This window comes from Protopterus annectens, chromosome 1.part1 (genome assembly GCF_019279795.1).
Source record: "Protopterus annectens isolate FY-2018-M chromosome 1.part1, PAN1.0, whole genome shotgun sequence".
Classification (NCBI taxonomy): domain Eukaryota; kingdom Metazoa; phylum Chordata; order Ceratodontiformes; family Protopteridae; genus Protopterus; species Protopterus annectens.
Genome location: NC_056726.1, coordinates 1,147,865,217 through 1,147,890,186, shown reverse-complemented (window position 1 = coordinate 1,147,890,186; position 24,970 = coordinate 1,147,865,217). Strand labels below are relative to the sequence as shown.

Genomic DNA, 24,970 nt, shown 5'->3' with positions numbered 1-24,970 from the left:
GCTATTTTTAAGACAGTTTCTCTTCAAAATTGTTTATTTTTTAGTTAAGTTAGCCTTTTCTCACTGTTGCCTATAACATAATTCTATTCCTACCCTTTACCTTGGTAATTTAATTTCTACCATTATTGGTACTGTCCCTCTCTCCTGCCTTTGACAGGCCCTTCCTTACCACTTGTGGTATTTTTTAAATACCATCTCTGGTATTTTCTCCCTTTTTCTCTCCCTTATTTTGTTTTTTCTATAGGATAGCCTTGTTGCCTTACTATGTCAGACAAAGCTCAGTTGGGGTTTAAATAGTGTGACAAGTGTGGTTGTAAGATGCCTAACTCGGATACACATGATCGTTGGGTCTACTGTTTGGGTGTGGATCATATTAAAGCTGACTGTGTCATTTGTGCTAGTTTTAGTAATCGTACACTAGCAGAACGTAAAAATAAACTTATCTTAAAAGGTTTACTCAAGACACCTTTTTTGGAGGCTCTATCTAGGTTGGAGGTCTCACCCCCTCCAATGACCAAAAAGTATAATGAAAAATGGAGTCACTTGGTTCCTGCATCTCCATCAGTTACAGAACCGAGTCAGCTCCATGCTTCACCATCACCCTCGACGCAGACCCCTTTGGCACCAGGCTCTGTGTCTTCTCCCTCGGTGCTGTCCATGATATTCACCCCTATTTCTCTTCCAACCTTGGCACCACTGACTTTGGTGCCATCCTTGGATCCGACATTGGCTTTGTTGACTGTACCTGCTTCGGCACCATCCCCAGCCATGGCGCTGACAGTTTCTTTGGCTCCATCGGCTCCAAAACTTGAATACCTGCCAAGGGCAATATACTCTCCAACTTATGAGCGTTTTTTGGGGCAGAGGTTTAGCCCCTTTCTAGAAAGACCTAATTCTCCTTCAGCAGCCTCCTTTAGATCCACTAGGAGTTTTTCTGAATTAGATCTAGTGTGGGTTGTGGACCAGCTTCTGGCAGCTAGGGGATTGCCCATTCCAGCTAGACTTCCATCCCCCTGGGCTCAGAATCTTTTGCTACATCTCCCCCTGTTTATCCTCCTCCAGCTTCTGCCCAGATCCCGGAGATCTTGGTACCGATATCCACTTTGGTGCATACTGTCTCGGCTCTGACAGCAGTGTTTCCCCAGTTGGCACTGTCTACCCTTGCTGCATTAGCTCCAGTGGAGCCGATACTCTCTTGAAGCAGTGCTTGGACTGTCCTTACCTTGGTACCTAGCCAGGCACCTATTTTCTCGCTGGCACCATCTATGTCCATGAGTCTGATGGCTTCCAGTTCTCTCAGGGATCCTCACCTGGAAGTGGGCTCCTCAGGGTGCGGTGTGACCCTGATTCCGAGGTTGTTCCTCCCAGTCCCAAGCTCCCATCCCTCCTCGGGTGGGCCTGCTCTCCAGGTGTTGGAGAGGGTCCTTCACTCCGAAGGCTCACAGTCAGCACCAATGACATCAGTATCAGAACCTCCCCTAGCATGCACCTCTCCCAACCCTCTATTTCAGGACCCTGGGCACGGGAGTCACAAGAACCCCCTTTGATGGGAACCCCTTTTCTGGAGTCCTGCTCAGAAGATCCCACTGGGGAGCCACCCCGAAAGAAATGGTGCAATAGGAAGCACCTTGATTCCCCTGAGGAATCTATTACTGAAGACACTGTTTGTGATGAGAGGGAAGGATCCCCAAGGTCTCCCCCAGTCAATGTCTCATTTGGAGACATTTTCAAAATCCTTAAGCAGTGGGGAGACTGGAAGTCCTCTAACCCTTCTTCTGAAAAATTGGTGTTCCTGCAGGCCTTCTGTGCCTGGCCATCTACTTCCTGGGTGAATCCACTGGCAGATGACCTTGTTAAACTCATTGTGCAGTGTGCCTGGAAGGCCCTGGACAATGTAGACCTTGTCCCTCAGAGGCCAGACAAAGTTTTATCTACACCTGAAGACCAGCCCCACTGGTCCAAGCAGTTGACAGTTGATTCTATGGTCGTGGCAGCGGCCACCAAGATGGAACTGGCAGAAGATAGTTCCACTGTCCATCCTCCAAGCAGAGAGTCCTGGACCATGGATGGACTAGGGAAATGTACCTATGCTTTAGTGACCTTCACCAATGGACCTATGCTTTAGTGACCTTCACCATTCAGTTGCTGAACTATCTGGCACACTTTACTCACCTTCAAAGAGACCTAATTTCCAAAATGTCTTTCTCTTTGGTGGGGGTACTGCCTGATGAGGAGCGTGATACTGTCACCTCACAGCTAGCTACCCTTGAATTCATCTCAAACTCCTCGATGCATTTGATATCTCACTCCACCTAGGGGGCAGCTCAAGCTGCCGCATCAGGCATTGTCATGAGACGTAATGCTTGGATGTGGTTGTGTGACTTCGCAGACCCCTTTAAATCTTCCTTCATCAATGCAGCTGTTGACGAATCTGCACTTTTTGGACACAAAATACAAGACACAGTTGCACATAGTGAGAAAGACGGAAAGACCTTGCTGCTGGGGGCATACACTTTTTCAACCCACAGAGGACCTACTCCAGGAACCAGAAGGGAGGAAAAATGCGGTTCAAAAAATCCCAAGGATTTTTTTGTGACACTCGTGGTGAACAATCCTCCCCAGGGCAGAGGGGGAAACTCATATGGAAAATGTCCCTTTTGGGGTAAAGGGGGTCCATGTAACCAAGGCACTAGAGATTATTTCTCTGGCAGACCCTACCAGTGCTCCTGAGCAGCGGCATGACTGCTTTCCTCTGGAAGAAGTTGGGGGTCATTTTATTACTACCGATGTTTGGGAGTAGAGAATAATATCCAGAGGCTACCGAATACCATTCGATTTAACTCCCAGACCTGTCAAACAAATTCCTGATGTACCACCCAATCAGAGGGGAATTAGCAGCCTTAGAAATAGAAAAGCTGATAAGAAAAAGAGTCATCCAACCAGTCCCACCAGACCAGACAGGATCCGGGTTTTACTGGAAGTTCTTTTTAGTTCCAAAAAAGACAGGGGACTAGAGACCAATCCTGGATCTCAGCCTATTGAACAAATTTATCAAACCTCAAAAATTCTGGATGATCACGGTACAGTTCATTCTTCCCTTCCTAGGGAGGGACAACTGGATGTGCTCTATAGACCTCCAGGGCACGTACTACCACATAAAGATGAATCACTGCTCCCGAAGGTTTCTCCACTTCCGGATGGGGGCCATCACTATCAGTTCAGGGCACTGCCATTTGGTCTCTCGAGAGCCCCCCCAAGTGTTCACCAAATGTATGGCAGTTGTGGTAGCTCATCTTCGGCTACAAGGATTCCAGGTGTTTCCATATCTAGACGACTGGCTCCTTACTGCTCCAACCAGGAATCTCGTAGTCTGCAGCCTCTCTTACACTCAAGTTCTCGCTCTTCGCTTGGGGATTGCAATCAACAAGGATTAATCTCAAATGTCCCCAATGAAGACACTGGACAACATCCTGTCAAGCTTCTCACTCCCTCACAGGCTTTCAAAAATAAGACACCAAACCCAAGACCATCTTCCTCAGACCAATGTACCAGAACATCTTGTACTGCAACTCTTAGGCTCCATGGTGGCTGCCATTACATTGGCACCACTGGCAAGACTGCACATGTGAATCCTACAGTGGCTCCTTTCTGCACTATGGTCATTGCTAACTCATCCACTCGACCACATGGTATGTCTTACAAACCGTTGCAAGGAAGAAATGTTATGGTGGATGAAGCCACAAACAAATCTTTGGTGTTGATCATTCTATCTTCCCCAGTCCACAGCTACAGTGACCATGGATGCTTCCCTGTTGGGGAGGCATTTCCAGGGAAAGACTGTCCAAGGCACCCTGTCCCCCATGGAGGCCAATTTGCACATAAATGTCCTGGAACTGAAGGCAGTTCTCTTATAGGTTCATAGGTTGGTACTAGGCTACTGGCCCTAGGGCCTATACAAGCCTAGCCATAACAATTCCCTGGCTATTTCTTCCCACACTATTTACTTCCCTCGACCTGTCTAGCAGGGCAACTGACATGATCCCCGGGGTGAATTTCCTTTCTCCCATCCAATCATCAAGGTTCCTTTTGCAGAGGGCCAAAGAGGCGCTCTGATTGACATGTATGGGCAGTCTGTTCCAGAGTCTGGTGAGTCTCTGGGTCAGGAACCTTTCCCTCCAGCATGTTTTCTTTATTGTGATGACAAGATTTAGATGCCTGGAGCGTGTGGCTCTGAGGGATAGGGATTTCTTTAAGTGTAGCATGTCTAACAGCTCTGGGTTTGACATGGCCTTGTATGTTAAGCAGAGATTGCCTCGGAGTAGACGATATGCGACAAGAGTATAGCTGGAGTTTTTTAAGGTGGTCAGCATAGGGCATCTGCTTTAGGCCTGTGATTCTTTTAGTGAGGTATTTCTGCGGCCTTTCCAGTTGTTGCAGATGTCTTGAGAGGTACCTACCAAATGGGGCATTGTATTCTATAATGGGTCTAATGAGGGATGAGTACAGTGGGACAATGATCTCCTTTTTTCTGGATGAAAAGCCCTTAGTGATGAAGTGTGCCACATAAAAGGATTTCCTGACTCTTGTGGCAATGTGTTTATTGAAGGTGAGACCACTGTCCACCTGTGTCCCTAAGTCTCTTATCACACTTTTGGTGTTTAGTGTACTGCCACCTATGTGATAATTCACGGGTACATGTTTTTTCCCAAAGGGGATAACTATACATTTCTTGGCATTGAGCTTGAGCCCATGGCTCTGGTACCAAGCATCTGTTTCTGTGAGGCCCTTTTGTAGAGTATCCACATAATTTGGGGATTCAGTAATGGCTCCCAGTTTGCAGTCATCTGCAAGCATTGTTAGCCAGAGTCCCTTAGTGTTGGCCTGTACTTTAGAGAAGTAGATGCCAAACAAGAGCTGTCCCAGTACTGAACCTTGAGGTACTTCACTTGTTGCTTGTCTGGAGCTGGATTTGGAGTCAGCTACTTTTACAGTGTGGGTTCTGTCAGTAAGCCATTTGGCAACCCAATGAGTGACGTAAGGATTAATGCCCAGCTTAGTAAGTTTATCTATGATTCCAGAGTAGAGGATGGTGTCAAAGGCTTGGCGAGGTCCAGATAGGCTGTGTGGACTGCCTTACCCTCATCCAGGCTCTGGAGACTGATTTGAAGAATGTCAATAAGGTTCAGGAGACAAGATCGGCCCTTCAAAAACCCAAACTGGGTGGGGTCCAGTGTTTTAAGGTTGCCAATGTCTTTGTTTATAAGTTTCGTGATAATACGTTCCATGGCCTTGCAGATCAGGCCCATCAGACTGATGGGGCAGTAGTTCCCAGGATCCAAGGTGGATCCCCCCATGTGGAATAACTGTAGCTGTGCGCCACTCAGTGGGCATGAAGCCTGAGGTGAGGGTATGATTAAACACAGCACTTAGGTGAGGTGCCAGTTCATTTTGGAGTTCATGTAGTACACAGTCCAGGATGTCATCTGGTCCGATGGATGCTGTATTCTTAGCTTTGGAGAGTGCATTTTTTACCTGTGTGGCCATTATTACTGGAATTTGGCAATCTTCCAATATTGAGATGGGCCATTTAGGAGGTGAGGGGGGGTGAAGTTGGCACTGAATAGATCTGCCAGGATATTGGCAATATCCTTGGCATCAGTATATTTAATGCCACTCTGTTGTAGCTCAGAGCAGATCTGAGCATTGCCATTTAGATTCTTGACATAGTTATAGAATGCCTTGTGGTTGTCTTTGGAATCTTTGGCAATTTTATTTTCATAACTAGCTTTGGAGGATTTTATGAGGGATTTCAGCTTCTTACTGAGGCTAGTAAGGGAGTTTTTTGCATCCTGGGATTTTCCTCTTTTCTGCAACAGTTTTTTCCTTTTGTTGTAATGTTTGTTTATGGCAAGGGACCACCAGATCGGCTTCCTTTTTTTGGAGGAGAGCATCTTGGTTCTATTTGGGATGGCACGATTCATGCATGAGTGGATGTGCAATAGAGTGCCTTAGTGTAGGACTCAGCAGTCGAACTTTCAATTCCTATCTGTATGGGTGCCATGAAGTTTGTAACTTCTGACTTGAGTAGCATGAAGTTGGCCTTGGTGAAGTATTTTATGGAGGTTTCCTTACTGGGGGGTGGGCATGGGATGTGGATGTTAAGGGTGATTAATTTATGGTCTGACCTGACCAACGAGGGGGTGACCATAGGTGTCAAGCATCGATTTCCCATGTTGGTAATGACCAGGTCTAGGATATTGGAGCCCCTGGTGGGACTATGGATTAGTTGATCCAGGGCATTGGAATTTATGAATTCCAAGAACCGTTGGACAAAGGTGTTGGTGGATGAGTAGTTTTCCCAGTTAATGGCAGGGTAGTTGAAATCACCCAGTATTAGGGAGTTTTGTTGTATATTAATATTTTCAAGTATGTTTAGAAAGGTGTAGTGTGAATCTTGGTTCATGGTGGGGGATCTGTAGCAAGCTACAATTTGGATTGCATTCTTACCTAGTGTTAGTTGCACCTGGAGAATTTCAGATGCATTGTGTTGGACAACTAACCTGGTGGTGTGAATATCCTTGGTGAATATGGACACACCTCCACCTTTAGTGTTTCGATCCTGGTTTGGTAGCCAAAACGTGTTGTAAGAGTTGTAGCCTGGTATTGCAGGGGGTGCTCTCTGGAGCCTTGAACCAGGTCTCAGTTACTGCAGCACAGATATTGATGTTCTCCATTTTTAGGAGTGCTTCAAGAGAGGTGTAGACTTCTAGCATTGAGTAGCATTACCTTCAGATTTTGCATGCTTGTACCTGTTACTGTACGGTAAAAAAGGCACTATAGGGGTGGCAAGAGCCTTAGCCAGTAACCTGAATCCCAGGAGTGACAGGTGCAGACCATCTCTGGAAAAGCATTGTGGTCTGTCAATCATGTCATCCCAGGCAGACAGATACTGGATCCCCTTTGAATGACAACAGAAGTTTAGCCAATTGTTGAAGTCAATCATTTTGTCCTTATATTGTTGTATCATTCTGGGCGAAGGCAGGATGCTACTCAAGACTAGGGTCATACCTGCCTGGGCAACATGATCCGGGAGCTCTTCCATGTCTCTTTTCATGTAGTCCAGGGAGTTATGTCTCAAGTCATTCACTCCAGCATGGACAATGACAGAGTCATATTTGTACTTGTTGTGGAGTGACTTGAGTGCATGAGTTATGTGGCGGATCCTGGCACCCGACAGGCAGTTCACTGTAATTTTCTCCTTGTTCAGCCTGGTGAGTGGGACATCAGTGTGTCTGACTGTAGAGTCACCTATGACTAAAGTGTCAGGTATGTTGTCTTGCCTTAGGCACTGTTGCTGGATGGCACACTGGTGTTGTGAGCTATGTGACACTTTGGTTGTGATTTGTGTTTGTTTGCATTTCAGCTTTGGAGGTCCTTGTTGCTTGGGCAGGTTACAGTTAAGGGCCTCTGCATATGTGGATTTAGTGTTGCTATGTGTGGGTGTTGGTGTTGTGAGTTTTGAAGGGCTATGTGTTGCTTGAGGTGTAGTGCGGGTGTTAACCTTCTCTTCTTGACTATCTAGCACAATCTTGGTTGGAGAGAGTGTTGCTTCCAGTTTGGCTATGTAAGTGCATTTTTCGCAGGTTGTAGTGTTGTGTGGTATGAGGAGAGGGTTGTCTGTGTACATGAGGCAATTGCTGCATTGCCCCAGTATGCCCAGATTCACCAGGTGGGCAGGAGAAATCAACGGAAGCTGACCCTTGGACATGCTTGGTTTTGTGCTTTTTTTTTTTTTTGAAGTACAGGAGCTGTTTTCCCTTAACTTAGCAAGGTACTTTGCAATTATAGGCTGTTTAGTGCCTATGATTAATTTCTCCTTATTAATGCGGAGAGTTGAGTGCTTGTATCAGTGTAAGGCATCCTAGTGCTTTCAGCAGGTGCTAGATGAAAAAAATGGTTTATCCTAAACACTGCAGTGTGCACTAGAGAAGTTAGATGTGAAAGTAGGTAATTTAAGTTTTACCTGTCTAAAAAGTTAAGTTTTAGTGAAGAGTCACTATTTTTAAAACAGCAAGATAGATTGAAAGGGGGTGATCACTTTTGTATTTTACTATGGAATACAGTAAAATGGCCAATAAATTTAAATAGTTGAAGGGGAGTGATTTCACAAAATTATAATTTTGTGCTTACTCACACAAGCCAGTGAAAGCAGAGAGGAAATGAGATATATGTTCAAATTAACATAAGAGGCAGGCAGCTAGAAAGACAGTGGTATTTAAGAACATGACAGTGACAACATGGAGGCCGTGGGTACAAATTTCTGCCTGACTCACAAGAAACAGAGCTATGGTGTATTTTGAAGTTTTAACATGCAGTTAAAAGCAGAACACAAGCAAAACACAAGGCAAAGAAAACAAATCACATCACTCAAAATATAAAAAGGCAATACACCAATACAAAATACAACATTCAGCAGTGGCGGCTGGTGACTTCAAATCAAAGGAGGGCTGCAGGAGACAGCTGAATGGGTGGGGTCAATGGGAATGGGTGTGACCAATTAGAAAAGGGAGGAGCTATGCTCAAAACCACAAAAACTGTAACTTTAATTAAATACGCTGCCCTGGGTGCCAAACCATCATTATGAGAGTCGAAGCAAGACAAAATTAAGTGTAGAAAAAAATATTTCAATCTATTGGCTGCATGACAGCTTACTTAATATCTAGATGGAAACAAAAAGGTTGTGAGGCATGAAAAAATAAATTACTTTTTAAATACATTACTGGAATGCCAGTCAAAATCAAGTATAAGAAAAACAAGCAGCACTTAACTCAAACCACTTCTCCTTGCACTGCAGTTCTAATTATAATTTATATTCAGCTTTATTAAAGACCAAGTAACATGCTGAAAGTAGTAATCTCTGTGATACCCCCACTTGTAAAAATGTTTCTTATCCAAAAAAGACTTGCTGCCTGACAACAACTATCTACTTGTTTCATGGGGAAAACATGATCAAAGTAAAAAATGAAAAAGCAAATAAGAGCTGTTGGACATGCTCCACTTAAAGAAATCCCATTCCCTCTAAGCTACACACTCTAGGGACCTAAACCTTGTCACCACAATAAACAGAACATGCCGGAAGGATAGATTCCTGTCCTAGAGACTTCCCATACTCTGGAATAAACTACCTATCTATATCAAACAAAGCTCCTTATTAGCACTCTTCAAGAAAAATCTTGATGATTGGATGGGAAATAGAAAATTCACCCCAGGGATCACCTCTGTGGCTCTGCTCAACAGTGGCACAGGAAAATAATTTTCTTGGGTGGCAAAAGCCAGGGTACCTTTTTGTCTGAGCTTGTATAGGCCCCAGGGCCGATAGCCTAGTACCTACCTATGAACCTATGCACCTATGAAAAAACAAGCTCAACATACATTGCTTAAAGGATTACTGCACAGGATATGGACCACACATGATAGATTGGCATTCTGTTTAGTTTGCAGGTAAAGCCTGTAATGAGCTTCTTAAAGTAATGTAATCCTGTCCTTTATTACAAATACTGTCATATGCATTTCAATACCCAAGACTTATATCTTATCTAGTTATGTAAGTATTCGCTGCATGGCAACAACAGAAAGGCTTTCAATGTTGGCAATTCTTTAACAGTATGCTTATTAAAACTTATTGCATCTTACAACTCAGACAAGCTTGCCTGATGGTCATTAAAGCATTGATACATAAACACAGAGCAACAGGCGTTTTCTGAATAATAATAAGCATAAATTAACAGTATAAAAATATGACAGAAACCAGAACATTCTGCAAAGTCAAGGACCAATGAAAAGCCACTGTAGTACTTGTGTTTACCTTGGATGGGGGGATACTCTGCACATTTACACTGCATAACTGCTCCTTGCCTTGCTTGGACACATCCAGAGTCACTACATGGGGGAGTGGGGTGCAACAAGTATGTCATAATTTGAAATGTCTCTGGCTGACTGCGATGGCCCTGACACATTTGTCATAACTCTCAACCTCAGAGCAAGAAATCTGGACAAAGCCATACATAGAAGGGGGACAAAGGCACAAAAAGAAGGACAATTTTTAAATATTGCTCTTATAAACTTAGAACGATAATGGAATAATAGGTCTTGGATTAGTATAAATTTTCTGAAGGGTATGAAATCTGAAACTGAAATGTCTGTCATTCTTTACTAACTTCAGTCTTTAATGATTTGCCACTAATTTGCCAAAAAGAACAATTTTATGAAAAATGGACCAAAAATGTGATGCAAAAATATAAATTAGCCACACAATACAGATGGGAATCTGTCAAAGAAGGGACACTTTAATATTAGTACTGCTAACTTGAGCAGCTGACAAAATAAAAGAATCTACAAACATTTCTGAAATAAAAGTAATCTATAACTGATTATTACAGTTATTTATTAATTGTAGACACTCCATGTTTTCTTCCAAAATTGCCATTTTGTGGAGGGATTATTAGGAGAAGAGCAACATTTTGAGTCAAAATCGGGGACAGTTGAGAGGTTTGAATATGCCTAATTCTATAAAGCAATTTATTTGCACGTATCTCACAACCTGTTAAAGCAGGAAATCTAGACAAGGCCAAATATATTGGGGGAACATATAAACAGTACTAAAAATTGCTCTTGTATAAACTGAAACATTTGATAGATTAACAGGTCTTGCTTTAGCATGCATTTTTCTGAAGGTTATGAAGTCTGAAACTCAGTGTTTGTTATTATTTAGTGACTTCATTCCTAAATGATTTGCCAGGAAACCACACATTTTATGAGGAACAAACCAAAAATAAGCAAAAGTCTATTAATTCTGCAAAAATATGGACAGTTGAGAGGTATAGTTCAGCCAGGGATGTCGGTGTTTGCTGCCCTTCCCCCTCACAAAATCATGGTCGAATGGAGCTTCCCCCCTGCAGCCATTCCAATGAACCATTACTTGGCTATTTCACCCCATTTACCATAAACACTAATGTGCATACTGCTTTACTTCTGTAATGATTTGGACTTCATTTGAAAGTTTTGCTTTGCATTTTACAGTGCAAACACTAATATATATCATATCTGCTAAATAAAACAATGCAATCCCAGAATGAAAACAGACTTAGCATTAAAACTTCTCTGCCCTTGAAAGCTCACATTCACTGAAACAGCATTGAAACCCACATTCAACGAAAACACATTTTGCCAGTGGCAGATAAAGATTAACTTTGGGTTTGGGCTGTTTTCAAATCACAGGCCTCTTGCACATGAAACATACACATGCTTTTTCATACACCTTGCTGATTGTATTAAATTATATTCCTTGTACAATACAGTACAGTTTTAGACGGTGTTTTAAATTTATTGTTTTGAAATGTTTCCAGTAAACAATGAAACAATATGCATGCACCAATAATGACAAAACTGCCCAATTCAGAACATTTCTATCATAAAAGTCTACTCAAACTTCTACAGTCCATCAGTATCAGTACATATGCACAATCTCTGAAGAAGTAAAAGTCATCTAAATAATTCCACATTAAAGAGATCTGTAATTAATGAAGAGGTTGCTGCTTGCAAACAACTTTGTATTTCATTGTTTCATCTACAAATAAAGTGCCTGTTGCCCTTGAGGAATACATTGCCTATCTTACACAAAAAAAATGATAAGCTAGCAATATTGCAATAGGGAATGTATGGCAAACTGATAACAGGTTCATAGTTACTAAGTATCTTCGCCAAAAAGGAGTGCAGCATCCACCCCCTTTGCAACACAGTACAGTATCAGCAATGCATCTATCTACTGTGGGAGTAGAACCCATAACCTTCTGCATCAAAATCAAGCATACTACCTGTTGTGCTATTAACAATTCAAGCAAACATAGCATAAGCAGCACTAAACATTTGCTCCCCTGCAGCTCTCAGCTCCTTGTAAAATCTACTCACTCAGCTATATCTCCAAACTGTACAGCACAAGAAATCTGGAAAAAGCCAACATTTATTGGGGGGGGGGCAAAGGCCCAAAAACCAGGGACACATTTTAAACATTGCTTGTATAATGTTGGAAATTTGCTAGAATAAAACACTGTGTTATCACCATACATTTCATTGCCAAGTCTTGAACCCACAACCCTGTGAAAAACAATCAGAGCAACATACCACTATGCCAAATCAGCATTTTTGTGAAAGAGTGGAAGACTGAAACTTAAATGGCTACCATTTAGTGAATTCATTTCTCACCATAGCAGAGCTGTCAACCTCTTAGCACAAAACACCTGAACAAAGCCAATAATAGGTGAATACAGCCCCCAAACAGTCAGTGAATTCAGTTCTCACCATAGCTCTCAACCTCTAAGCAAAAAAAAAAAAAAACACAAGGACAAAGCCAGTAATGGGGGAATACATCCCCCAAACATATTCAGTGAATTCAGTTCTTACCATAGCTCTCAATCTTAGCACAAAAAACCTGGACAAAGCCAATAATGGGGGAATACAGTCCCAAAAATAGGGACAAATTTCAAATATCCATCTTATAAACTTAGAAAATTGCTAGAATAAAAACTTTTGTGTAACCATGTACTTTTTGCAGAATATGAAGTCTGATATTCAAATGCTTGTCATTTTTATTTAACATTTGTTAACCAGGAAAGTCTGACTTGAAACAAAAGCCAATTTTCAGCAGAGGCAAAAACATTCCACACAGAAGGTAAGGAAACCCCTGCCAAGAATCAAACCAGAGAAACTGTAGCTATTAGGCAACAATGCTACCACTGCACCAATGCATTACTGACTTTGCAAGGGCACAAAAATACAGAAACCACAGATTTTATGAGGAACAGAACAGGTATGAGGGAAAAATTTGCACATTTTTTACAAATGGTGGTAGGTAAGGAATTCAGGCTCTTGCCACCTGGGCCCAAGGTATAGAGTTCAAGCCTGTTCTCTACCCACCACCATATAGCAGTTTGGGCATTTTACACACACACACTTGGCCATCTCCATAACTTCTGAATTACAATTCACAGCAGCCGCTGTCCCCCCCAATCACGAACTGCACCTGCAATAGCTTCAAATGAGATCAACAGCTTCTAAAATAAAAATCCACAGCCAGAGAGCAAACTGCAACAATCCACAGCAGCAGCTGAGTATCAGCTGTCTCTCCTCCTCCATTCACGAACTGCACCTACAATAGCTTCAAATGAGATCAACAGCTTCTAAAATAAAAATCCACAGCCAGAGAGCAAACTGCAACAATCCACAGCAGCAGCTGAGTATCAGCTGTCTCTGTTTGCACTGGAATGCTCACTTCCTGTGTTCTGTTTGAATGTACCAAGACTGCTGACCTTGCAGTCCGATCCCCTTCCAGTCTATGCGAATCTAGACTGGTAAGGCAGCAGTTCGGATTCACTTTCTACGTGCAGGTTAGGAGGATTAGGACTGTACCATTGTGGTTCACAGCTGGGGGGAGCTGCAGTCCGATAGCATGAGCCACCATTGGCTGCAAGCGTTCCATGCATCCTTACCCTCTGGGACCATTGCAATTCGGTCAGGCAACATGTCAGTCATCTGGTATATCTACAAGCAAGGCAGAACCAGGTCTTACCTCCTGTGTCAGGAAGCCATAAGGATTTGGCACTGGGCGATAGCTTCCAACTGCTTCCTTATAGCAATACACATTCCCAGAAGTTCCAACCTTATTGCGGACAATCTGAGCGGGAACATTCTGATGCCTCATGAGTGGTCCCTCAACCCTGTTGCAGTGGATCGGATCTTCCAATGCTGGGGCAAGCCTTGATGCAACCTGTTTGCTTCCCCTCTAAGCTACAAATGCAGAAGCTACTTTGCCCAGATCCCCCCTCAGGGGGAACCACCGAGGGATGCTCTAATGCATGATTGGCCATCGGGTCTTCTGTATGCCTTTCCCCCATTTCCCCTCATTCCAAAATTTCACCAGAAAGCTCAGAGGCTGAGAAGCAAAGTGATCCTCATTGCCCCCTACTGGCCCCATCAAGTCTGGTTCCAGTTTCTATGGCCTCATCTGATTCACAGCCTGTGGACCCCGGATCATTCCCAAGACCTGTTACCTCATCCTCAGGGACTGATTCATCCGAACCTGCACAGTCTCAAGCTCACAGCTTAGTTTCTCCACTTCTAATGATTGCCAGGCTGCCTGACATCCCATCTCCTGTTCGTGAAATTCTTCTGGCTTCACACAAACCTTCCACTAGGAAAGTTTATTCTAGTAAATGGACTAGGTTCTCTATATGGAGCAAAGATCAGAACTTAGACCCTTTCTCTATGCCTATTCAAACAATCCTACAATACCTGACTACTCTTTTACATGCAGGAGCCTCAGCTTCGATGATCACTGTACATTTAGCAGCTATCACCAATTTTCATAATGGTCTTGATAATTCTTCAGTTATGTCACGCTGCCTATGCAAGACCTTTTCAAAAGGAGTATTACATGTTAAACCTCCAGTTGAGCCTCCCTTAGAACCCTGGGACTTGACTTTGGTACTTCAGGCTCTCACAGGTTCTCCTTTTGAGCACTTTGATTCATATGATTTAAAATTTTTGTCATGGAAAACCTTACTTCTAGTAGCACTTACCTCATTGAGAAGAGTATCTGATCTGCAGGCCTTGAGTGTCAAGAGACCCTACTTGATCTTCCACACGGATACGGTGTCCCTTCATACTCACCCCTCTTTCTTACCCAAGGTCATTTCTGGCTTTTCCATTAACCAATCTATTGACCTGCCAGTTTTCTTCCCTCAGTATTCTAACAGAGGGGAGTACCTTTTGCACACCATTGCTGTGCACTGGCAGCTTGATTGTTATTTGGATAGGACTAAATCTTTCAGGAAAACAGATCAATTATTTGTGGCCTTTGCAGGACCCAGACTGGGTAAACCTATTTCCAAAGTGACTTTATCCTCCTGGCTTAGGAACGTCATTACCTTTATCTACCAACAGAATAAGCTACCCTTACCTTCCAGAATAAAGGCTCATTCTACCAGATCTATGGCTACTTTTGTAGCATTTTATTCCAGAGCCTCTATGGATGATATCTGCACAGCAGCCACTTGGGCAAGAACTTATACCTTTATCTCTCATTACAAATTGGGTTTGGGCTCCAGGGGATGAGCATTTTTTGGTTCTATGGTGCTCAGGAATATCCTTCCTTAGGGCCACCCAGGACTCAAGTAGCTGGGGACTCGGTCCTATTTGTAATGAATGAACAAAGATTTACAACATCAGATAAAGAAGTTATGTCTTACCATAATGTTCCATCTGTGTTGTAGATCTTTGTTCATTCATTACTTTCCGCCCTCCTTCCCCCTGCCTGGACTCCTGGTGGACTTTAGGAATTCCTGGTTAGGGTATTTGCTCAGACAGAGCCTTCTACTATTTTTTCTATTACTACATCTATTATCTAGGGGCAGGCAAACTTGATCTGGAGTAACGAGGAGAGGGGCATTATAGGTAGGGCTTAGCTGAGAGTTTTTGGTTGGCGTGAGCTTGGAAATGACCATATCGGTTTCGAGGATGGAACTGAAGTCCTATTTGTAATGAATGAACAAAGATCTACAACACAGATGGAACATTATGGTAAGACATAACTTCTTTATATATCTATAGCTATCTATCTCTCTCTCTCTCTCTCTCTCTATATATATATATATAAATGTGTATAAGGGGGAGGTCCCCTTAACTGTTGCTGTATGTGTACGTTATATAACTGTGTTGTGTAGATATATGTGGACAGTTCCATGTATTAGTCTACACGTTATAAGATGTGTGTGTGTGTGTGTGTGTGTGTGTGTGTGTGTGTGTGTGTGTGTGTGTGTGTGTGTGTGTGTGTGTGTGTGTGAGTGTGTGTGTGTGTGTGTGTGTGTGTGTGTGTGTGTGTGTGTGTGTGTGTGTGTGTGTGAGTGTGTGTCACATACTGATAGATAGGGAAATCATGTGTGAGGGGGATAGGGAGAGACAGATATGCATATGTATATGTATGTGTCTGTATGCACAGGCGTATTTCCACATAGCAGTTCTTTGAGCAAAAGAGGCAACAGACATATGCTCAGATTAGCTAAGTGTAGGAGCATACCCAGTGTTACTGTCAGTACTTACAAGGTGATTCTATTCCAGAGCTACCTGTGCTCCAGTCTGGGATTTTGTGTGCTGCAGACCATTGGCTGTTGCACCTGTTTCCACAGCCCAGCACCTCCCTGATATTCTCCAAAGCATTCCTCGTCTATTTGCTGAATGTAATATGTGACTCATACTTATCAACTGTACAGATTGTATTAAAATGTCCAGGGTTTTGCATCATATTTTTGGTACATTTAACATAACATTGTGGTTGTCTGGCACATTAGTGGCAAATCATTATAGACTGAAGTTAAGGAATAATATCAGACATTTGAGTTTCTGACTCCATACACATCAGGAGATTAATGGTAATGAAAAACCTGCCATTCTATTAACTTGTTATGTTTGGAAGAGGAATATTTTCGTCCAGATTTTTGGGCCTCTGCCCTACTATTATTCATGACTTTGTCCAGATTTCTTTCTTTAAGGGGTTGAAAGGTATGATGTCATGGGGGTAACACCATACACAGGGTGACAGTCTTCATACCTCTCACTGTACATCTTTTTGCAGAATTTTCAGCATTCCACCCCATGTGTCTGCTCAGTTACACATACAGTTTTGGTTTTACAGTAATATACTATAAAATGCAGTCCAGTGAATTGTTGTACATACTGACATGTAAGTGATGGCCTTTACATCATGCAGATAATCTGACCTGTAGCAACCTACTGTTATACTAGCCACCTTCTAGGTTACTCAGAGCATGCATAATGTCTGTCTGTAGGTTTGGCCTTTTATCTCCCCATTTTCTCTGGCTTTGTCCAGCTTTCTCACAGTAACAGATTGCAGCATTATGAGACTCTGTGGGAATCCTACCATGCGATTTCCTCATATGCAAAAGGTGTAGATGCTACCAGCTTCGAACCATCAACACCATCACTCATGCTAATGTCCTTAAGCCCATTGAGCCACACCAGCTGCCAGAAAGAGAGGTGTAATTTCTCACACTATGAACAGCATACAGACATACACTGTGACCCCTTTGTTTAGTTGGAAATACGAAGTGTCACCAGATTCTATGTCACAGCCCTGGAATTGTGTGGTCTGCTGATATATCCTTGCAAACAGACTGTCATTGAAGTTGTATGGAAACACTGATGTGCTGAGGGTAGGAGACTCTGGCAAAGACAGTCATGCGTCTGTCCTATGACCCCACTGTTTGTCATCTCCCTTGCATAATGCAGTGGGGTTTCCAGCCATGTGGCCTAGATAATAGGTCTATATTGAATGCTCAAATGTTTAAATGTTCGAGTGTCATATGGTCGACATAATATGATCAAACTTTTAAAAGTTCAAACATCCAAAAAAAAAAAAACTACACAAATAACCTACCTGAACATTTTAAGCAGGGGGGCAAGCAATTCTGCACCCTCCCACCCCCTGCTCTTTAAATATACCAATTCTGAGATCACAGTACAGTGCAGAAAAGGGAAATCTTCCCATTCCACACTGTAGAGAGATCCCCATTAAAACATTCAAACTTTCAAAAGTTCGATCATATGGTATCGGATATATGACATTTGAACTTTTGAAAGTTTTAGTATCCAATATAGACCTGAATATTATGGGGCACTCAGTACTGGACAGAGTCCCAAGGGCTGGAAGATCTCCGCAAGTAGCCCGATAGCCCCCTTTATTCCCTTACATATATGTAGCAGGTCCATACATATGCTATCATAGTCTAGTACTCCGTACATGTGTTGCATAGGAGGGTGCCTTACCTTGCTAATGCAGCAGTTGAGAGACCTATGGTTCAGGGATGACAGCCAATATAGGATTACGTACAGGTTGTATGGGCTGGCTGGCATCCTTGTTATTAAATGTATGTGAGTCAGAGTAAGGTGTCAGTTCCTAGAACCCTAGGTTTTCAGTGAATGTGCTATGTGTTGAATCTTGGCCAAGACCAGGGCATACTGGGCATGCCTATGTCTGCCTGAAGGGACAACCTCAGGGTGGTCCTCATCCGAGTGTCTCTGTGGGTGTGGCTGTGGGGACCTACGAACTGGTGAGGGCATGTGTATCCCTTCCCTTTCCTGATACTGCTGCAACTGTTTCTGCAGGATCATGTTGTGTAGCATGGCACATACTGTGAACATCTGTGCACATGTAGCTGGAGAGTACTGCAGGGCTCCACCAGATATATCAAGGCACCGGAACCATGACTTGAGCAGCCCAAACACATGCTCTATGATGTTCCTAGTCTGTGTGTGTGCCTCATTGTGGCATTCTTTGGTAGGTGTGTGTGCATTTCTGATGGGTGTCATCATTCATGGTTCCAGTGTATAGCCAGCATCCCCCAATAGATGGCTGTATTGGATGTACCCCCTAGCAAACATCTGGTACAGCCGTGATGCATGGCAGATATGGGAGTCATGATAACTGCCAGGGTTGACAGCACACACATTCATGATAATGCCTGGGCATTGCACACATCCTGGCAGTTGATGGAGTGGTACCCCTTGTGGTCAATGTAGATCCTACCCTCCTCACTGGGCAGTACTTTGATGTGTACATGAGCGCAGTCTATGGCACCCAGTACCTCAGGGTAGTGTGCTACACTGTAGAGGAGTCGCATACTGCTAGTCCTCTCTTCAGGGGTGTGGGGTAAATAAATGTGCTCATTGGCATGTGTTAGCATGGCATCCAGGAACTGGTGGAGTACCCCTGATGCTGATGCCTGTGAGACCCCCATAATGTACCCACTTGGTCTTTGGAAAGTACTTGTAGCTAGCATCCTAAGGGCCACACATCCCTTTGTTTCCACTGGGATGGATTTCCCCCTGTTGTCTCTGTGTATAAGCTGAGGGCGGCAAAGTTCCATGAGTTCTTGTAGTATGTCCCTGTTTACCCTGAGGTGCTCTACAATCTCCAGCTCATGTAGCTCCTGGAAGGTTACCCTGGGCCTGAACACTCTTCTCCTTCTCAGTCTAGGCTTTTGTCAGCAGCAGCATCAGCAATGACCTCATCATCTAGCATGTACAAATGTAACAGAGCTGCAGCAGCCCCTAGCATTGTTTTAGTTAAAAATCCTATGTTTGTCCTCCACTGGTGTACAGTATGGAGGTGAAATCAGATTGTAGGCCATATGCAACTTTTCTAGTGCTCTGCTGTAGGTGCAGCCTGTGTGATTGACCACCTATGATGCATTCCACATACCAAGTACATCATTAAGGTGTTTTAATGGCCCAGTTTAAGTAGAACAGGGGTCATCAGTAATTTATATATGATTGGCTTTTCTTTACTGTTAAACACTATGGTGTGGTGTACAACGCCATGCCACAGGCATAAACAATGCTCAGCAGTCACTGGACACAACCCCATGGACGGGCATATTCTACACAGTGATGTGCTGCACAAACATGCTCAAACATATTTAATTTCCTTCATTTTTACAATTTTTTTGCATAACGGTATATTTGTGCACCGTGGCTTGCTACACAAAAATAACCTGAGTATTAAAAAAAAATTGCTATTAATTTCCATTATGTTTTGGATACAGAGGACATAGTTTTGCACATATCTCTGTCTGCTATGCTATTTCTGTCCTTCTAATTGCACTTCTGCAGCCCCTGTTGTCTGTTTTACATCATGTACATGGAATTTTTCCATGTACACTTCGGACACCAACACGGGATCTGCATGACTATCTGCTTGCTGGATCTCTCTAACACCCTCAGTTGCATGCAATTCACCTGCTTATGGGGGGATTTACATGCCATGGACACTTTCGTGTTGGCATGCTCGTGCATGCCTCTCAGCTCTGTTTACTGAATTGCACAGCTGCTTATATATGGGTAAGCTCTGTGCCACTATGCCTACATGGAAAGTCAGTGTAGGCTTTATTGAATCCCCCTAATATTTTAATGCTTTCTTGACATACCATGCATATGCCTGACTACATTTCTTTCCCCATGTTCCAAACTACCACACTATTTTTTTCAGTTTGTGTTCTTTCTTCCTCTGTTAATAATCTGATATCTTCTAAAACAATAATATGTTCATCTACTGCAGCACACCATTATAATATACATATTCTACTCTAAAGATCTTTGTTACTGTTCACGTTTAGAGCTAATATTTTCAGCTTTTAAGAACAATTAGTATAATAAAATTGTTATCCTTTTCCTTTATTATTTCTCTCTGCATTATATTTTTTGATTTCTTTTCCTTTTTTTAACTCTTGTCCTTATTCATTTCTTTTTATTTCTTACTGTACACCATTTAGCTTCTTCCTCACTTGTCTCCTCTGTTTCTCTTCCCTTGTTTTACAACCTCTTTATTATTCACATCTTTTTGTGCATTTTTTTGTACAACACAGTTTTCTGTCTCTTTTTCCTGTATAACTTAATTTTTGTTTTCATTTTCTTACACCTTCATTTCACATTCTAGCCATGAATGACCAGTATTCCAACATTTTTGCACATTAAATCACATTTTTTTGCATTATGCCTTGTTTTACCACACAAATAACATTTTTTTTATCACATCCATTGATTAAATTATCACTCTTTTCACAAAAATAACAGGTCTTTGGTTGACCCCCGTATTTCACAAAACCATTAACTTGAACCATGAACATTAATAATACTAGGTACGTGCATAACATTATCATTTTCCATTTTCAGTATTACTCCACATTCCCATCCCCCAGACCACAGTCCTCTTTCATCATATATTTTTGTTGGGTCCATTACTTCTCTACATACAGTTAACAAATGTTCTTTCAGTTCTTTTTCTTCAACTTCAGTTCTAAACTGGATTATTATTCTTTATTTTTGTTTGTCTGTAAAAAGCTTGCACCATATATTCTGACCATGGATAAATATTTTCTTTTGTTCATATGCACCCAAAAAAATGTTCATGGCCTGCCCAGTCTTAAATATCAAGTCATAGAATGTCTCTTTATTAAATAAAATGAATGCTCTTACCTCTTTTGCTTTGACATGCAGAGGTGTATGATGGAGTCCCAAACCTCATTAACTGTCCAAACTTTCTTCTTTTTTGCTGCTCACGTGTAATGTCTACTTCTTTTTTGTTTCTTTTATTTCTTTTTTCTTCTTTGTTCCTTCTCCAGCAGTTTGTGCATAAGCTTTTGTCTTTGGAACTTTTTTTCTGGCACAGTCTCTTCTCCTTTTTTTTCTTCTGTTTTTTCCATGATGTCGCTTCATGAAATTGCTGCTCCATTTTCTGGCTAACTTTGGTTTACCATTTCTTCCAAATAATCATCCTGCACCCCTACCCGCTTGGAGGGTTGTAATTATGTATTTTCGGAGGTAACTGTGTCTCCTTCAAACAATCTTGTCTGAAAGTTTTCCTCTGAATCCATCTCTGTTTCATAGGGTTGCCACCCTTCCGTTTTTTTTTTTACGGACTATCCGGAAATCAAACTGATTCTCTGGTAATCCAGAAAACACTGTACAAACTCCGGTATTCTGTTTCAAAAAGGAAACAGACTATCAGAGTTTGTAAATCGGCTGATTTACTATGCTTTTTTTTAGAGAAAAGCATAGTAAATCAGCCGAAAGCAGGCAGCAGGAATGAAAAAAGAGGGCGTTCCCTGCCGAGTGATGTCATTGTGCCGTCACAAAATGGGAGGAATGTGGGCGGGAGAGGGGTGGGCGGGGTTATTAGTGACACGAGGGGTGTGGCTTTACTCTAGTTTTCACCACGAAGGAAGGTGGCAACCCTACTGTTTCAGCTACAGTCTCCTTTTCCTCCAATGTCATGGTTTTTCTGCACCAACATCATCAAAAAAAAACTTCTGGTAGCAATTCAACCATTTCATCTACATTTTTAGCAAATTCATTACAGTTTCAGCAAAAACTGAATCAGCCATACCTTCTCTCTGTTCCTCCTGGCTGCCTCCATGCCTGGACAGGAAACAGGAAGTCAGGATGTGTAACACACAAAGTCTTCCCCGGACTATGAAGAGTAGAGGAAGTTCCCTGATGCCCTGGCCAAATTTCTCCTAGTTGTATAAATTCCACCTCTGGTTTCCCCTGAAAAGAGACTACTAGCCTAGTGGGACTAACCCATTCAACAAAGGCTAATATAAATAAAAAAAAAATCCTGGATTATTGTTATTATTAGGTGCCACTGACACTGTATTCTAGGCCTTATTGAGCAAAGCCTGGGCATGCTCTTTACTTATAGTTGAAGAAGTTATGTTTGATGGTATTTCTTGAAGGGTACTTGAGGGTGAGCATGGGGGTAGCACTAGAACTGAATTTGTCAGCCAGCAGATTTGCTATATTGCCCAGCTTAGTGAATGGAGCACCATCAACTACCAGTTCAGTACACTGCTTTGTGCTTCCTTTGAGGTTTCTTATTTATTTATTTATTTATTTAAATTTGTTGACCGGGAGTGTCCGACTGGATGTAGGTCCATTTTCAGCGAGGCCCGGGGAGAAAAGCTCCACAGTTAAAATAAACAGAGTTTCTTACATAGCTAAAAAGGCCTTATGGTTGTCTTTTGTCTGGGTGGCTATCATGACCTCAAAATTGTCCTTGTTGGATTTAATTAGCCATCTCAGTCACCTGTTAATTTGATGAGAGAGCCCTTATCTTCATTGGAGTTACACTTCCTGATTTTAGCCATGATTTTTACCGTTGTTGTATAATCTGCTTCATTTGGAATCCCACCAGGGTGGTTTGCTTTTGAGGTTAGTTTTTGGTTTACTTCTGGTAAGTACAACGGGCTCTGTGCAACCATTGATATGATTATACACTTTCAGTAACCAATTTTGCATAAGCTGCTGTGTCTCTGGGTTTGGAGGGGCATTGAATTTAAAAAAAACTGTCACTTAATATAAACAGTTTGCCTTGGAATAGTGCCTAACTATGTGTTTACTGGGGTTAACAAGATGATTTTGATTTTGAAGGAGACAACTTTATGGTCAGACCATACCAGGGAGGATGTGACAGATGGTGGGGCTACTAGGTCCTGTATATTCTCAACTCTAGTTGGCATATGCAATAACAGGTCAAGACCAGTGAATTATGTGCAGTTGTAGCAAGCATGGAAAATTGTGACATGTCTTTGCATGTTCATCAGGGTTTTATGTTTCTAGTCATTCATGTCTGCATGTACCACTATCATGTCATAGTCACATTGATCAGGAGCTTGGGACATTAGGGCCCTTGCAATGTTAGCTAACACCCATGCCAGTAAAATATCTTAATTTCATAAAATTATAAATTACCTGCAAAGGCACAGAAACTTGTTTTCCTTTTGTGGAATGTGCACTTCCTTATTTTTCACAAGCTGGACATGTTGTAATATGATCAGTGGAAATAATACCAGCTTCTTTTCGAGTAAGTGTCTTAATGTCATGCCTAATTTTTTAGCTGTATTACTTGCACACACAGAGTTAGGTATCTAATATAAGAATCACCCAAAAAGAAAACTTATGAGATGCACCTGTATTCGTTGCATCACAATCCAAATGCAAATGTGTATATATATTTTTTTAATTTCTGATTTGTTTTGTTTGTGTCTTTACAGGTAATTGCATAAAGTGCACAGAAGATTACTGGTCAAATGCAGACAAAACATTATGCACTGCAAAATATGTTGAATTCCTTTCCTATAAAGATCCTTTGGGCATTTCATTAGCAGTGGCTTCTGTGGTCTCTTCACTGGTGCCAGTTGTTGTCTTATGTATCTTCATCAAACACCATAACACTCCAGTAGTCAAAGCAAATAACCGTGAAATCAGCTACTTCCTCCTTATAACCCTTACATTTTGTTTACTGACTGCTCTAATATTTATTGGTCCTCCAAAGAATGAGACATGCATTTTCAGACAAACAGCTTTTGGCATATTCTTTTCCATCTGTGTCTCATCTGTACTGGCTAAGACCATCACAGTAGTTATTGCATTTAATGCCACAAAACCTGGCAGTCAGCTAAAAAACTTGGTTGGACCAAAGACATCATTTTGTATAATATTGAGTTGTTTTGTGTTTCAGTTTATTATATGCATCATATGGCTATCTATTTCACCTCCCTTCTCAGAAACTGACAAAACACTTCCAGAGAAAATACTAATTCATTGTAATGAGGGCTCTGTATTCATGTTCTATTGCATGCTGGGATATTTAGGCATATTAGCAACCATAAGCCTTATAATTGCCTTCCTTGCTAGAAACTTACCAGATGGCTTCAATGAAGCCAGATTTATCACATTTAGTATGATTGTTTTTATAAGTGTGTGGTTTTCATTTATACCTGCATACATCAGCACGAAAGGGAAATATATGGTTGTTGTAGAGATTTTTGCAATTCTCTCATCTAGTGCTGGATTACTGCTTTGTATTTTTTTGCCCAAGTGCTATATTATTCTTATAAAGCCAAAAATGAACACGAGAGGATACATTGTAAGGCAAACACCATTGTTTAAACCATAAAATAGAAAGCAGGAATCTAGTCTGAATATATACAGACAGACCTATCCTGTGATGCTTCCAAAAGATGTTTAACAAGAAACATTAATGGGGTCTAGATGAGCTGGAATATAGCAGTAAAAATAATTATCCCAGGAGCCATGTTACCTATTTTTAGATCTCTGCCTTGCTAAATGATATAGATTGTCAAAGCAAGTTCCCTTAATTTAGTTTACTGTGTATTTTTAAAGAAAGCGGAAGAAATTACATTACCTGAAGTCTGAAACATGTTGTAGGATTTTTTTTTTATTTTGCAATAATGTTATCTTTATGTTGTTATTTATTGAAATAGAATGTTGTTTGCACAGAACTGGAATTAAGAGCATATGATCAATTGAAATCAAAACTGTA

At 41.8% G+C, this 24,970-nt stretch overlaps 1 protein-coding gene across 1 annotated transcript in view; it reads left to right on the top strand.

Annotated features, from left to right (window-relative positions):
• The window catches only part of LOC122815787 (vomeronasal type-2 receptor 26-like), a 146,620-nt gene extending 122,037 nt beyond the window's left edge, over window positions 1–24,583 (top strand). The window contains exon 3 of the mRNA XM_044088570.1: window positions 23,679–24,583. Within this exon, the coding sequence (XP_043944505.1) occupies window positions 23,679–24,583 (905 nt within the window). The remainder of the gene's footprint in view (window positions 1–23,678) is intronic.
• Window positions 24,584–24,970: the final 387 nt, after the last annotated feature.